This window comes from Notolepis coatsorum (genome assembly GCF_963971535.1).
Source record: "Notolepis coatsorum genome assembly, chromosome: 5".
NCBI lineage: Eukaryota > Metazoa > Chordata > Actinopteri > Aulopiformes > Paralepididae > Notolepis > Notolepis coatsorum.
The window spans coordinates 96888404-96902399 of NC_140169.1; the positions used below are offsets into that span (position 1 = coordinate 96888404).

At 44.0% G+C, this 13996-nt stretch overlaps 1 protein-coding gene across 1 annotated transcript in view; it reads left to right on the forward strand.

Annotated features, from left to right (window-relative positions):
* Window positions 1-13996, forward strand: part of igf2r (insulin-like growth factor 2 receptor) — a 178342-nt gene that overhangs the window by 3650 nt on the left and 160696 nt on the right. The window contains exon 2 of the mRNA XM_084314480.1: window positions 2774-2913. Within this exon, the coding sequence (XP_084170606.1) occupies window positions 2774-2913 (140 nt within the window). The remainder of the gene's footprint in view (window positions 1-2773; window positions 2914-13996) is intronic.

The following is a 13996-nucleotide window of genomic DNA, read 5'->3' on the forward strand; positions in this document are numbered from 1 at the left end:
GCACACACAGACACATCACATAGGGCAAACGCTGAGATCTCAGCGAATACAACTCTGATTATCTATCCCAAGACTGGTAAAATAGATTCCTTACCTCAGATCAGATGTTCTCCAAAAAGATCATTCCAATTCCTGATCGCCATTCCAAATATCGATCACGCTTATTGATTGAGTATTGGCTGTTGTAAATATATATTCCAGGCTGATTCCTGTCCTGTGATGACTTCCATGTTGATCAGACTTCTTGCTAGCACAAGGAACCAGCTGGCTCCGCCTCTACATATCTACAGATCCCAGGTCGGTCTAAGCGACTGACCTGCAGTTACACAGGGATAAACGATAGGGGGAGCTTTTTTCCATTCTGAGCTCCTGTAGGAGCTGGTGTACCAACGGGAGACTCGGTTGATGAAATATGATTTCAGATCGCTAATAAAACAATAAAACAATATTTGTCGTCGTGGGCACTCAACGGGGGGGCTGATAAAACGAGATATGTCGTCCGTGGCACTGAAAGGGTTAAGTCTTACCATGGAAACCGAAGTCACATAGTGGTCACACACATGGACCACCTCAGTGTCTCGGCCTCATATCCCAAGATCATATTCCGGTTTGGCCTGGATGATCTTATCCTTGTTATTTTAAATCAATGAAGATAATTTTCAGGTTTTTCATTGTGATATGAGCTTATCACTGTTATTGTAAATGAAGATCATAAGCAGGTTCCTGAGATTAGATTAGATTAGATTCAAATGTATTGTCATTATAGGGAGGTGTAGTCTGACGTCACTTTGGACCGCCTGCGAGGTCCACCCGTATAGGGATTTATCATTGGGAAAATGGATTATCGGCTATTGTAACAATTCTGCCTCATGAACATTGGAAAGCTTTCCATTTTTGCACAAAATGAGTTCCCTTCTATCACTAACATCATTGTTTAAGCATTTTTGGTTGAAATAAAATTAGACGTAATTATTTTACGATTAATTGCGAATATTTTCAAGTTGAGCTATAGATTGTGGATGAATACGCACAGAAAGGTACACAATGCAAAATTTTCATGCTTTATGTTTTTTTAAACGAGACTATTAGAAATGGGCAATGGGGAAATACATTGTGATTTGGCGAGGTGGACCGGCCGGAAACAGCAATGACATAACCACTACACCTCCCTATACAGCACAAGTACAGTACAACGAAAATAAGTTTGGCATCCAACCAGAGTGCAAATGTAGCAGTAAAATGCAACCGCAATATACAATGTACAGGTGATTAACCCTCTAAAACCCAGCGTCGGCGTGACGTGAGTCTCTATGTCACTCGCAGCCAGAGTACCGGAGCGTGGAATTTCAACATAGAATCTACAAAAATCTTCAAACATCTGGATTAGCCTTTTTTTGTCTTGCCAATTCAGACAAGGAAATCCTTCCCTCTTATGTATCTGTTGTTGTGCCTTTAGCCTATAGCTATAGCCAATGTAAATGCTAGAAATGGTCACATGAGCTGGTTCTCCTTCCCTGGAATCTCCCCAGAGATGAAACACATGCTGGTTGTGCGTGAAAGAGGAGAAGGAGAGGAGCTGGTTATGTCTGTTTGCAGTGATGTGTGCGAGTTTGTAGTATTTTTTTAAGTGTGTGTTACACAAATGTAATGTATGATGGTGACATGACACTGCATCAGAAATTAAGGGTAGGTTCCCCTGAATCATAAAAGGTATAACATTTGATACTGACTCAAAGAATAAGCTCAGAGATGGCCAACATATAACACTATGTCCTGGCAAACCATTGTCTATGTAGGCTTTAGTTTAGACCGTTAAACTGGTTACAAAATATACAAATTAGTACTACTGAGTAAGTAGGGGTGTAATGGTACACAAAAAGTCACGGTCCGGCGGTACAGGTTTTTAGTACAGTGTGGGAAAGTTTGGCTTTCCATGTTCCACTCAGGGGTGATGTATAATGTGCAGTTACTGTTAAGTAGGGCCGTCAACGGATATTCTATATTCAAATTATAGATAAAATAAGAATGAATCATTCATTTAAAGAAATGAATTATATTAGATTGTGAAAAAAACATTGAGCTGCCAGTAGTAACAAATGGACAACAACAAGAACAACCGTGACCATCGGCCACGAAGACAGTGATTTACACTGAAGCCCTGGTTGGAAATACTTCAGATTCTATCAATTTGTGCAACCTCGAGACAAAGTTGTATGCAAGCTATGTAAACTACAGCTGGCCTACCTTTTTTTTTATGGTAACGCTATTTTGGGAGTTCTAGCGTCAAGAATGTAAGTAGCCTACTTTTCAGGTTTTAGCACTTTAGTTTATTGTAAATCATCCCTCAGGGTAAAACTTTATTGAATAGAAAAAGAAGCATCATGCAGGTCCCTAATGGTTTGATTACTATTTCCCCTTTCATGCCAAAGAAATAGGATATCGTTCCATGTTCATCACACCTTGTTCGGAGGTGCATTGCTGTGTATGAATGTCAGTTCTATATGCCGTAAACCTTAATTAATTTGATCTCGGAGAGACAGCCCCTTCTCAATCTAACACCAATTCGTCCTTACACACTGCTGAGAGGGGAGAGCGGGTGTGTGTGTGGGGGGGGGGGGGGGGGGGCGGTATTCTAATATCAACGTGTAAATTAAGATAATATTCAGGTTTCACATATTGTGATATGAGCTTATCCTTGTTATTGTAACATGTACATGTGGCAACAAAAAATCTGAGCACTCCCTAATACTATAATAATGTGTGTGTCTTTCAGTTATACATGGGAAGCCATTGACCAGGACCATGGCGTGCGGTATTCCATGAAGCTCTGTGACTCATCACCAGACACCAGTTGTGGATCAGGAACGTCCGTCTGCGCCAGAGACCTCAGCACCCAGGGAAACACATCTGTCGGTGGGTTCAGCACAGGGGAATTTAGAGTGTCACCACAGGGGACTGTAGAGTGTGGACAGTGGTTTACCCATATATTGGGTCTTTTAGCTTTTTACTTTAATATCAGTATCAGCCGATATCAGCCCACCGACGTGATTATCTGCGGTGGGCTCTGGTGGGCTCGATTTTAATGTTGGAGCAAAAATGTTGGTATGGAACTAGTGATGGTATCATATGAAAGTAGAACACAAAGAAGACATGCGATGCGCTAACGTTCAGTTATTTTGAGGGGAAATATTTTACATCCAATTCCTCGTACAATTATAATGTTAGTAACTGAAAACCTAGCTGTCATCAACCAGCTAAGCTAGCTAGCTAATATAGCTAATATGAGTGAACTTCAGCAATTTTGTGTCTCATTTGTCATTATTACATTGTGTATAGAGCAGAATCAATCTGATCAGGTGGGCGGGGCTGATCAGGTGGGCGGGGCTGATCGGGTGGGCGGGGCTGATCGGGTGGGCAGGGCTGATCAGGTGGGTGTGGCTGACCAGGTGGGCGGGGCTGATCCGGTGGGTGGGGCTGACCAGGTGGGCAGGGCTGACCAGGTGGGCGGGGGGAGTAGAGTACAGTAGAGTTGAATAGTGTCATTATAACCACAGCTGTAAGAATTCTGCATACAAAGTATGGTGTTGTTTAAAGTTGGTGCAAGATTGATATATCGGAGGCCATGTTAGCCAATGTACGTACGACACAGATTGCCTTGCTGGAGGAAACTCCACATGTGTTATGCAGGATATGATGTCTGTGTCCTCTCCTCCCCTTTAGCCTCCTTGTGAAGGTGTGCAAAATATTGTCTGACCCAGCTCAGCCAATGTGGTTTGATGACATCATCATAGTGTCACATTTACTTTTGGTCTTTATTGTGTGATCCCTTGACCAACCCTTGATCATACAGGAAGTATATGAAGCGATTTAAAAGAACAGAAACTTAGGGACATCTGAGGAAAATGGCTGCTTCAGGGCTGTACACTGCGACGAGATGGTCGCGAATTGCCCCTTTAATTGGCCGTTGCGATTGGTAAATATTATCTGGGGGCGGGCTTGCGAGTAGTGCTTTCAAGCCTTGCATTCGCATTTCACTCCTAAATTATCCAAGGCGTGTGATGACGCCACTCACGCGAGCTGAGCAGTGAGCACTCAGCAGGTATGATCAGCGGGAACAATCGACTGAGCACTCACTCTGATAGACTGGCTGACTGTCTGATTTAGCTATGAAGAAAAGTAAAGTTAGTATTGCTTCATATTTTCGACACGTTCGACCTCCTATAGTGAGCCGAACTGAACTGAACTCAGACACACGGAGAGAGCTGCGGCGTCTGCTGCTCCTCCTCCCTCCCGCACCCGTGGCTGTTGTAATCACTAGTCTCTAGTGGGACACTGGGACCTCGGTGAGCCTGCCAGCCGGCTAGCTACTGATATCAACAAATGCTACAGCAAGTCTAGTAGTGCATGATAGCTCGCGTTAGCTTACTGTTCAAAACGAAACGTCCCATTAAACTAAATAGTTCAGATAGCTCCTGATATCAATGTCTTATAACACTGAGTCGATGCGTATTCGAGCTGAGGGCACGCTGAATATAGTCAATAGGGTCCAGCTGCAGCGCCGGAGAATCCTGGCCGTAGCTGGAGGCTACAGTATAGGGTCCAGCTGCAGCTCCGGAGAATCCTGGCCGTAGCTGGAGGCTACTCGAGTACACACAGACAGTGGAGCTGGTTGCATATAGCGAGCATTTTGACTTGTTGCGTGGTGGCGATGTCTCGCAGATAATACAACTACAAGTATGATTATATAATATATATATTTTATTAAAAAAAAATTATATAAAATAAAATATTTTTCTTTTTTTTTAAATCAAAAACAATCGATATAAATAATGGTACAATTGTTATTGTTATTGTTATTGTTACTAGGGGCAAGTGTGCCCCTAGTGAAAAAGCTTAGCGTACAGCCCTGTGCTTTCATTAAGTCAAGTCCACCTTAGATAAACAGAGAGATCTTCAGAATGGAGAGACACCGTGTGTCCTTGTTAATGTAAAGTATCTAGTTGTGTGCCATCTTGGAAAGATAAGCTCAATATCACCATCATTTAATGAGGTTGGGTAAAGGTCACTTTAAAAGACACATTCCAATATCTTCCAAAGTGATACAACGTTCTTTGCTGGACTTTGGTGTGTGTGTGTGTGTGTGTGTGTGTCTCTCTGTCCTTTGTTCTGTCCATTTGTCTGTGTGTTGCATATAAGTTAGAGGATGCTCTGTTTTGGTTTTGGTTTTGTCTTGATTGAGCAGTAGTCCTGATCTCTGTGTAATCACGTTATAATATCATTTCATTTCTTTAAAAGCATTGAGAGGAGGTCACAGGGAGTCTAGTTTAGCTTTAAAGGACTGAGTGGAGACCTTTGGGAGTCTGACACAGGAGTTTAGCTTTAACACTATGGCGACCGCAGTCTTGCAGCGATTTAGGCCTCAGAGGACAGAGGACTGTAAACAAACCGATGTACTTTCTAAGAGATATATCATTTATAGTATTGCTATCTGTCCATTCTCATTGTCACTTGAGTGCATAAACCGTGCCTTCATAATGGCTTAAAGAAAATAAAAATCCATCGGTTGGTTGTCATTTTATAGCGTCGTGAATATAAGGTATATCGCGCTTTTCGTCTAGGCTTTTCTTCAGGAGGCTGCAAAAAAGGCTAAACGTTGGCGCCGTTATATCAAACGCCATTTCTGCTGTATATATACGAATGAAATAAAACAAACTGCGTAGCATCCGGACTATTACAGAGCATCTATGGATGAAATGGGGGCGGCGGGGAACGCCGATCAGTATTATTGATTAGCAATACAGTGTGTGTTCAGGTAGCCAATGTCAGTAGTCTATCACGTTAGGTTATAAAACAATGTCCAATCCAGCTGTAATTTGGGGTAATATTATCCTACCGTCAGGCCATGTGATCGCCGGCAGCATTTCCTCACCAGTCATCGGATTCTGGTAGATCGATATGTACATTGGCTAATCATAAATTCCACGCTGAAAAATACATTCGGCAAGCTGATCAAATATGGAGGGTCTTCGTTTGGAATCAAGGCTCTATGATCCGCCCACAGGACTGTAAAAGCAATTTTTTTTTTAAATCCCCTCAATGATACTGCAGTGGAGCGATGGCGCCCCTAAGCGGATCTGGCCGGTACTGCATGTTTCGAAAATCAAATATGTGGAAAGATCCTGCAAGTGGATCGGGGACCTAATAAGCGTTATAAATATGGAATAAAACAATAACAACTCGTCACAAGTATACTCGTGGCTCTGGACCACAACGCATGGAATCGAAACACGTATATACTCGTGAACGGACGCCATAGTGTTAAAGGACTGAGTGGAGACCTTTGGGAGTCTGACACAGGAGTTTAGCTTTAAAGGAGAGAGTGGAGACCTTTGGGAGTCTGACACAGGAGTTTAGCTTTAAAGCGTTGGGGCGCTTCAGGGAGACTGATGCAGGACTTTTCACTCTGGACAGAATCAGCATTTCTCCTGCGGGGAAGTTGTACGTTCACAAATTATATGCACCGTCATCAGGCCACATGCCAAATATTACCCAGAGTCCCAGACTATAACGGACATTTCCATCATTACAGATTAGACAACCTGCTCCATAGACACTGCATAGTACAACCTGCTCCATAGACACTGCATAGTACAACCTGCTCCATAGACACTGCATACAACCTGCTCCATAGACACTGCATACAACCTGCAATAGACACTGCATACAACCTGCTCCATAGACACTGCATACAACCTGCTCCATAGACACTGCATACAACCTGCTCCATAGACACTGCATACAACCTGCTCCATAGACACTGCATACAACCTGCTCCATAGACACTGCATACAACCTGCTCCATAGACACTGCATACAACCTGCTCCATAGACACTGCATGTACAACCTGCTCCATAGACACTGCATACAACCTGCTCCATAGACACTGCATACAACCTGCTCCATAGACACTGCATGCAACCTGCTCCATAGACACTGCATACAACCTGCTCCATAGACACTGCATACAACCTGCTCCATAGACACTGCATACAACCTGCTCCATAGACACTGAATGTACAACCTGCTCCATAGACACTGCATACAACCTGCTCCATAGACACTGCATACAACCTGCTCCATAGACACTGCATACAACCTGCTCCATAGACACTGAATGTACAACCTGCTCCATAGACACTGCATACAACCTGCTCCATAGACACTGCATACAACCTGCTCCATAGACACTGCATACAACCTGCTCCATAGACACTGCATGTACAACCTGCTCCATAGACACTGAATGGGGGAAGGAACAGCTCCTGATGTCATCACTTGTTCCAGTCTCTGTTTTTTTGCTTTGGATGAGAATCGCTGATGTTTAGAAATATGGATTACACTGTCCTAGACCATAGGGATGACCTGTATGAAATCTGTCCTAGACCATAGGGATGACCTGTATGAAATCTGTCCTAGACCATAGGGATGACCTGTATGAAATCTGTCCTAGACCATATGGATGACCTGTATGAAATCTGTCCTAGACCATAGGGATGACCTGTATGAAATCTGTCCTAGACCATAGGGATGACCTGTATGAAATCTGTCCTAGACCATAGGGATGACCTGTATGAAATCTGTCCTAGACTGCCAAGCTTCTCTCAAAGAGAGAGAGACCAGTCATCAGTAATGGGTCTGAAAACCGGTCAGCAATAGAACATGTACAAAAGGGATGTTGTGAAACGTGATTTGGCGAGGTAGATAGGACAGCAGTGTGGCCTAACTGAAAGACCATAGGTTCCATTCCTGTTTCAGTTGATGTATGAAAGGAGTCAAAGGTCACCAGATCAGCTGAGCTGTCTCATGAATGACTCGTCATCAGGGAACTGATAAGCCAAGAAACACACACATAAGCACACACATATGCACACACACACACACTAGGGCTGTCAACGAATATTCTATATTCAAATTAATAATCAAATTGTTAAAAAAACATTCGATTGTAAAAATGTATATTAGAATTGTGTGAATAAAAAAAAGAAAAAAGAAAAAAAAAACAGCCCCGGCGGTCTCCCTCTTGACTTCTCGCGTGTGTCTGAACGTGCTGCATGACGGACAGGAGGCGTCTATGCGAATACCAACGCAGTTGTGCGAATCTGATTGGCCACTGACGTTTCTGGTCATGTGACATGTGCGCCCAATCGCGTGACGAGCTGTGTCTCTGCCCATTTCCACGTCAAACAGCCAGCAAACTACCTGGCGTTCTATCGCCACGCTCTAAGACAAACTAACCTTAACCAACTTCGAAAGAGTGCCTAAGCTTAACTGTCGAAAGAACTTGCCGTCACGCTCTAAGACAAACTCTAACCTTAACCAACTTCAAAAGAGTGCCTAAGCTTAACCGTCGAAAGAACTTGCCGTCACATGATTGGTGCACATGTCACATGACCAGAAACGTCAGTGGCCAATCAGATTAGCAAAACGCACAACTGCGTTCGTATTAGAATATAGGCGGACAGGAGAGACGTGACAGATATATATTCATGGGATATCACTGCGCCCTTTACGTGCACCTTACAAAAGCACTGAATAAAAGTATACCTTCACACTAATAAAACTAATTGTCTATTGGCTGAGCAGCCTGGCATTCGTGTGACATCATGTCCGGAATCAACGAGGAAATAGCTAACGGCTAATAGTTGTTGTCGTTGCTGTTGCTTCCAAGTTTCTCAAGTTTCTTTAATAGTTGTCATACAGAAGTACAGAATACTTTCATACAAAATGCTTCTTACTGTTACGCTCCAGAGACTGTGCTAGACAAGATAGTATCAAATAACATAGTATAGCATGTAGTTTAGAAGAAGAAAATGAGGTCACAGTGTTCGGTATAGACATATGTACAATGTTCTGAGTTACCATATAATATACAATACTATGCAGTGTACTAATGTACAGTACTATATAGTGCAAAGCAGAAATGGGATGAGGTACAATTTAGGTACAATTTACAGTAAGGTGTACGAGTTGTAGTGCAATCCTTCATCAATAAATATAAAGTGTGGGGAGTGGGTGCTACAGTGTGTTTGTTTAAAGTGGGTGTGTGCTATAAAGTGTGTGGAGTGGGTGCTACAGTGTGTTTGTTTAAAGTGAGTGTGTGCGTGTGGATGTGTGTGCTATGTGCGTTTGGTGGTTGTTGTTGTGTAGGGGAGGATCTATGGTGGTTGTTGTTGTGTAGTGTTCATTCATTGTTCGTTTAGCAGCCTGATGGCCTGGGGATAGAAGCTTCTTCTGAGTCTTTCTGTGCTCGCCTTGAGACTCCGGTATCGCTTGCCTGACCGCAGCAGTTCAAAGAGGCAGTTGTTCGGGTGACTGGAGTCTTTAATGATTCTCTTAGCCTTGCCCTTGCAACGCTTGTTGTAAATGTTCTGGAGGGTGGGGAGCCCCCCTCCAATTGTGCGTTCGGCTGAACGTGTCACTCTTTGTAGTCTGCTTCGGTCTTGTGCAGTGCTATTCCCAAACCAGGAGGTGATGTTGCCGGTCAAGATGCTCTCTATTGTACATGAGTAGAAGTTCTTAAGGATCTTCTGACTGACTTGGAACTTCCTTAGGCGCCTGAGGAAGTAGAGGCGTTGTCGTGCCTTCTTCACAACACTGTCAATGTGTGTGGTCCATGTCAAGTCCTCGGATATGTAGGCTCCGAGGTACTTGAAGCTGTTGACTCTCTAAACCGGTGCCCCGTCGATGCTGAGAGTCCGTGACGATGGCAGAGAGTTCAGATCCCAACTCGGCTCCGGAGAGTGATCTGCACTCCGAGCTCAATCTGAAAATCCCCGTTTGGAAACACTTCAGATTTATGCTGAACCAGTTAGCGTTAAGTCAGCTACGTTACATGCATCTTTAGTGCTAACGCTAGCGTTTTGAGTTATATAGCGTCAAGAATTTAAGCACCCTAACTTTTGTGTTTTTTTATAGCACTTTATTGTAAATCATCCCTCAGGGTAAAACGAGGGATGTCACATTTCTAGGAATTGTGTGCCTTAATTCTATTTAAACAAAACATGAAACAAGTATATAGGCTACTGTAGGCTTACTGAACAGATATTGAATAATGAATTTACAGAAGCATCATATGGATCCCCAATGGCTTGATTACTATTTCACGTTTCATGTCAAGGAAAATACATTGTTTGATATGTGTCACGCCTTTTTCGGATGTGCGCTGCTTTGTATATGTTCATTCTATATACCATGAACTTTCATTAATTTGATCTTGCTCCGAGAGACGGACCCTTTTGAGAGATTGAGATAATACATTACCGGTATTCTATTTGTATGCTGGTGTAGGTATGTTTGTTTAAATAAATGACATATAGCCTACTACCGGTAGTTATGTCTCCCATTGTACATAATGCGCAACAATAGATATGCGAATGGTTCGAACCTATGTGTAATAATAGGAATATTCAAATGTAATTGTTGGCCAATTTTGACAGCCCTAAAACACACACACACACACGGATGCAGTCACACACAATTGCACACACAGTTGTCGTGAGGTTAATTGCTCCTCCCTGTCTGCCAAATAGCAGCCTGAACAGTACAGTATAGTTGGTCTAGTTGTGTAATAATGATTGGTTAGTAGGTCAGATGTTAGCAGGCTGAATTAATAACATTCCTTTATGATCTATACCAGTCTCAAAGAGTGAGGCGGGGCTAGGGTTGCAAATTGTAAGCATATTCCTTACTCGATCATTGATAACGTTGATGATCAATTAATCGATTAATTATAACTAGGGATGCTCGATATTGGCTTTTTTACCGATACCGATATACCGATATTGTCCAACTCTTAATTTCCGATACCGATATCAAGCGATATGAACCGATACCGATATATGCAGGGTTCCCCCCCCCCCCCAAAAATGGAATAATTTCAGGTAATTAACATTACATATCTCTTGTTGTGGAATTAACACAACGTTATGCATACTTTTGACGATAAATAAAATCAGAATTTGTTCTTACTTGCTTACCTGGGTAAATAAAGGTTATAGAAATGTAAAAAAAAATATATATTTTTTTTTAATACAGATATTTTCCGATATCACATTTTAATGCCGATATCGGCCGATAATATCGGTAGGCCGATAATATCGGACATCCCTAATTATAACAAAATACCAAATTTACCAAACAATAAGAAATGTTTTTGTTTGTTCAAACAAAAGGTTTATTTCCACAGCAGCGACATATTGCCTTCTCACAACATTGCACAGCATATTAAACATATAGAAATGTAGAGGCTTAGACATAATAAAACACATTTGTGTCGATTCTAAGCAGGCGAGCTACATATGTGGTAAAAGATGAATAAAAGAAAAACATCACTTGCCACTTAAAAAAAAATCTAAAGTATGTATTTAACAAACTCAAATGTTCTAAACATGGTTTTATATTAACTTAATAAATAAAGACAAATTTAAAATCGACGAACATGTCCAATAGGCCTAACTAAATAACAGATTACGTATTTCTAATGAGGCTATTATTATTATTTTGCAACATGATAGCCTACATAGAACATAAATAGCCTGTGTCAGACTGACTCACACTTATTTGTTCTTGTTGAGGAAAATCAGCATATCAACATGCTCGGGTGTCACAACTCGCTCGGATGGTACCGATGTCCTGGGTATACAGAGGTACTGGCGTGCCAGCTTTGCCAGCCTGGGGAATCTCCCTGCATTGACTTTCCAGCAGTCAGTCGGATTTATATCCAGGGATGGGGAATGGCTTCTTTTTTTTACTGTTACGCAAGGTGGTCTGCCATATGCCGACCCGGCAAACTTCTAGTAATCAACACCGCAGTGGTGACTCGCCAGTCGTCGGTGATGTAGTGGCAAGTGACTGTAACAAAGCTTTCGGTCGTCAGGGCAGTCCAGCTCTCTGTCGTCAATGCAACCTTGTGAGCAGCGGTAACGTTAGCTAGCTGTGCAAGCAACTCTGAACTTTGCATCAGTGTACCTCTTCTAGATGTGGTTGTGCCTCATGGTACGCTGGCTCCAGCAGGTGTATCATTTGCCAAAATCCTTCACCATCAACCATACCGGTCATGTCGCTTTCGATAGACTGACTTGGGTTGTTTTTTTGGCCCGTTGTGAGCCGTCGCTCATGTTTTTTCCCCTCGCTTATTTTCCACAGACACAGAGGTAGTTGCCTCCTCTTCATAGTTATATTGCGCCCTCTTATCTGTTCATTGAAACATGCTTTGAAAATACACCATTCTACTGACGGCTACAATGTAATAAGAGACAGACAACATTGTAACATATCATTGTTTGATAGTTGAGAGAGTAAATGTCGCGTGTAACAATTGATCTTCGATTAATTGTTAACATTCCTAGGCGTTGCTGATAGACCTGCCCCAGAGACACAGAGAGAGACGGAGCTAATAGGAGAGCTGCCTCAGAGACACAGAGAGAGACGGAGCTAATAGGAGAGCTGCCTCAGAGACACAGAGAGGTGGGGCTAATAGGAGAGCTGCCTCAGAGACACAGAGAGGCGGAGCTAATAGGAGAGCTGCCTCAGAGACACAGAGAGGCGGAGCTAATACGAGAGCTGCCTCAGAGACACAGAGAGGCGGAGCTAATAGGAGAGCTGCCTCAGAGACACAGAGAGGCGGGGCTAATAGGAGAGCTGCCTCAGAGACACAGAGAGGCGGGGCTAATAGGAGAGCTGCCTCAGAGACACAGAGAGACGGAGCTAATAGGAGAGCTGCCTCAGAGACACAGAGAGGCGGGGCTAATAGGAGAGCTGCCTCAGAGACACAGAGAGAGACGGAGCTAATAGGAGAGCTGCCTCAGAGACACAGAGAGGCGGAGCTAATAGGAGAGCTGCCTCAGAGACACAGAGAGGTGGGGCTAATAGGAGAGCTGCCTCAGAGACACAGAGAGGTGGGGCTAATAGGAGAGCTGCCTCAGAGACACAGAGAGGCGGAGCTAATAGGAGAGCTGCCTCAGAGACACAGAGAGAGGCGGGGCTAATAGGAGAGCTGCTTCAGAGACACAGAGAGAGGCGGAGCTAATAGGAGAGCTGCCTCAGACACAGAGAGGTGGGGCTAATAGGAGAGCTGCCTCAGAGACACAGAGAGGCGGGGCTAATAGGAGAGTTGCCTCAGAGACACAGAGAGGCGGAGCTAATAGGAGAGCTGCCTCAGAGACAGAGAGGCGGGGCTAATAGGAGAGCTGCCTCAGAGACACAGAGAGGTGGGGCTAATAGGAGAGCTGCCTCAGAGACACAGAGAGGTGGGGCTAATAGGAGAGCTGCCTCAGAGACACAGAGAGGTGGGGCCAATAGGAGAGCTGCCTCAGAGACAGAGAGAGGTGGGGCTAATAGGAGAGCTGCCTCAGAGACACAGAGAGGCGGAGCTAATAGGAGAGCTGCCTCAGAGACACAGAGAGGTGGGGCCAATAGGAGAGCTGCCTCAGAGACACAGAGAGAGGCGGGGCTAATAGGAGAGCTGCCCCAGAGACACAGAGAGGCGGAGCTAATAGGAGAGCTGCCTCAGAGACACAGAGAGGCGGAGCTAATAGGAGAGCTGCCTCAGACACACAGAGAGGCGGAGCTAATAGGAGAGCTGCCTCAGAGACAGAGAGAGGTGGGGCTAATAGGAGAGCTGCCTCAGAGACACAGAGAGAGACGGAGCTAATAGGAGAGCTGCCTCAGAGACACAGAGAGGTGGGGCTAATAGGAGAGCTGCCTCAGACACAGAGAGAGGCGGAGCTAATAGGAGAGCTGCCTCAGAGACACAGAGAGGCGGGGCTAATAGGAGAGCTGCCTCAGAGACACAGAGAGGCGGAGCTAATAGGAGAGCTGCCTCAGAGACACAGAGAGAGGCGGAGCTAATAGGAGAGCTGCCTCAGAGACACAGAGAGGCGGAGCTAATAGGAGAGCTGCCTCAGAGACACAGAGAGGCGGGGCTAATAGGAGAGC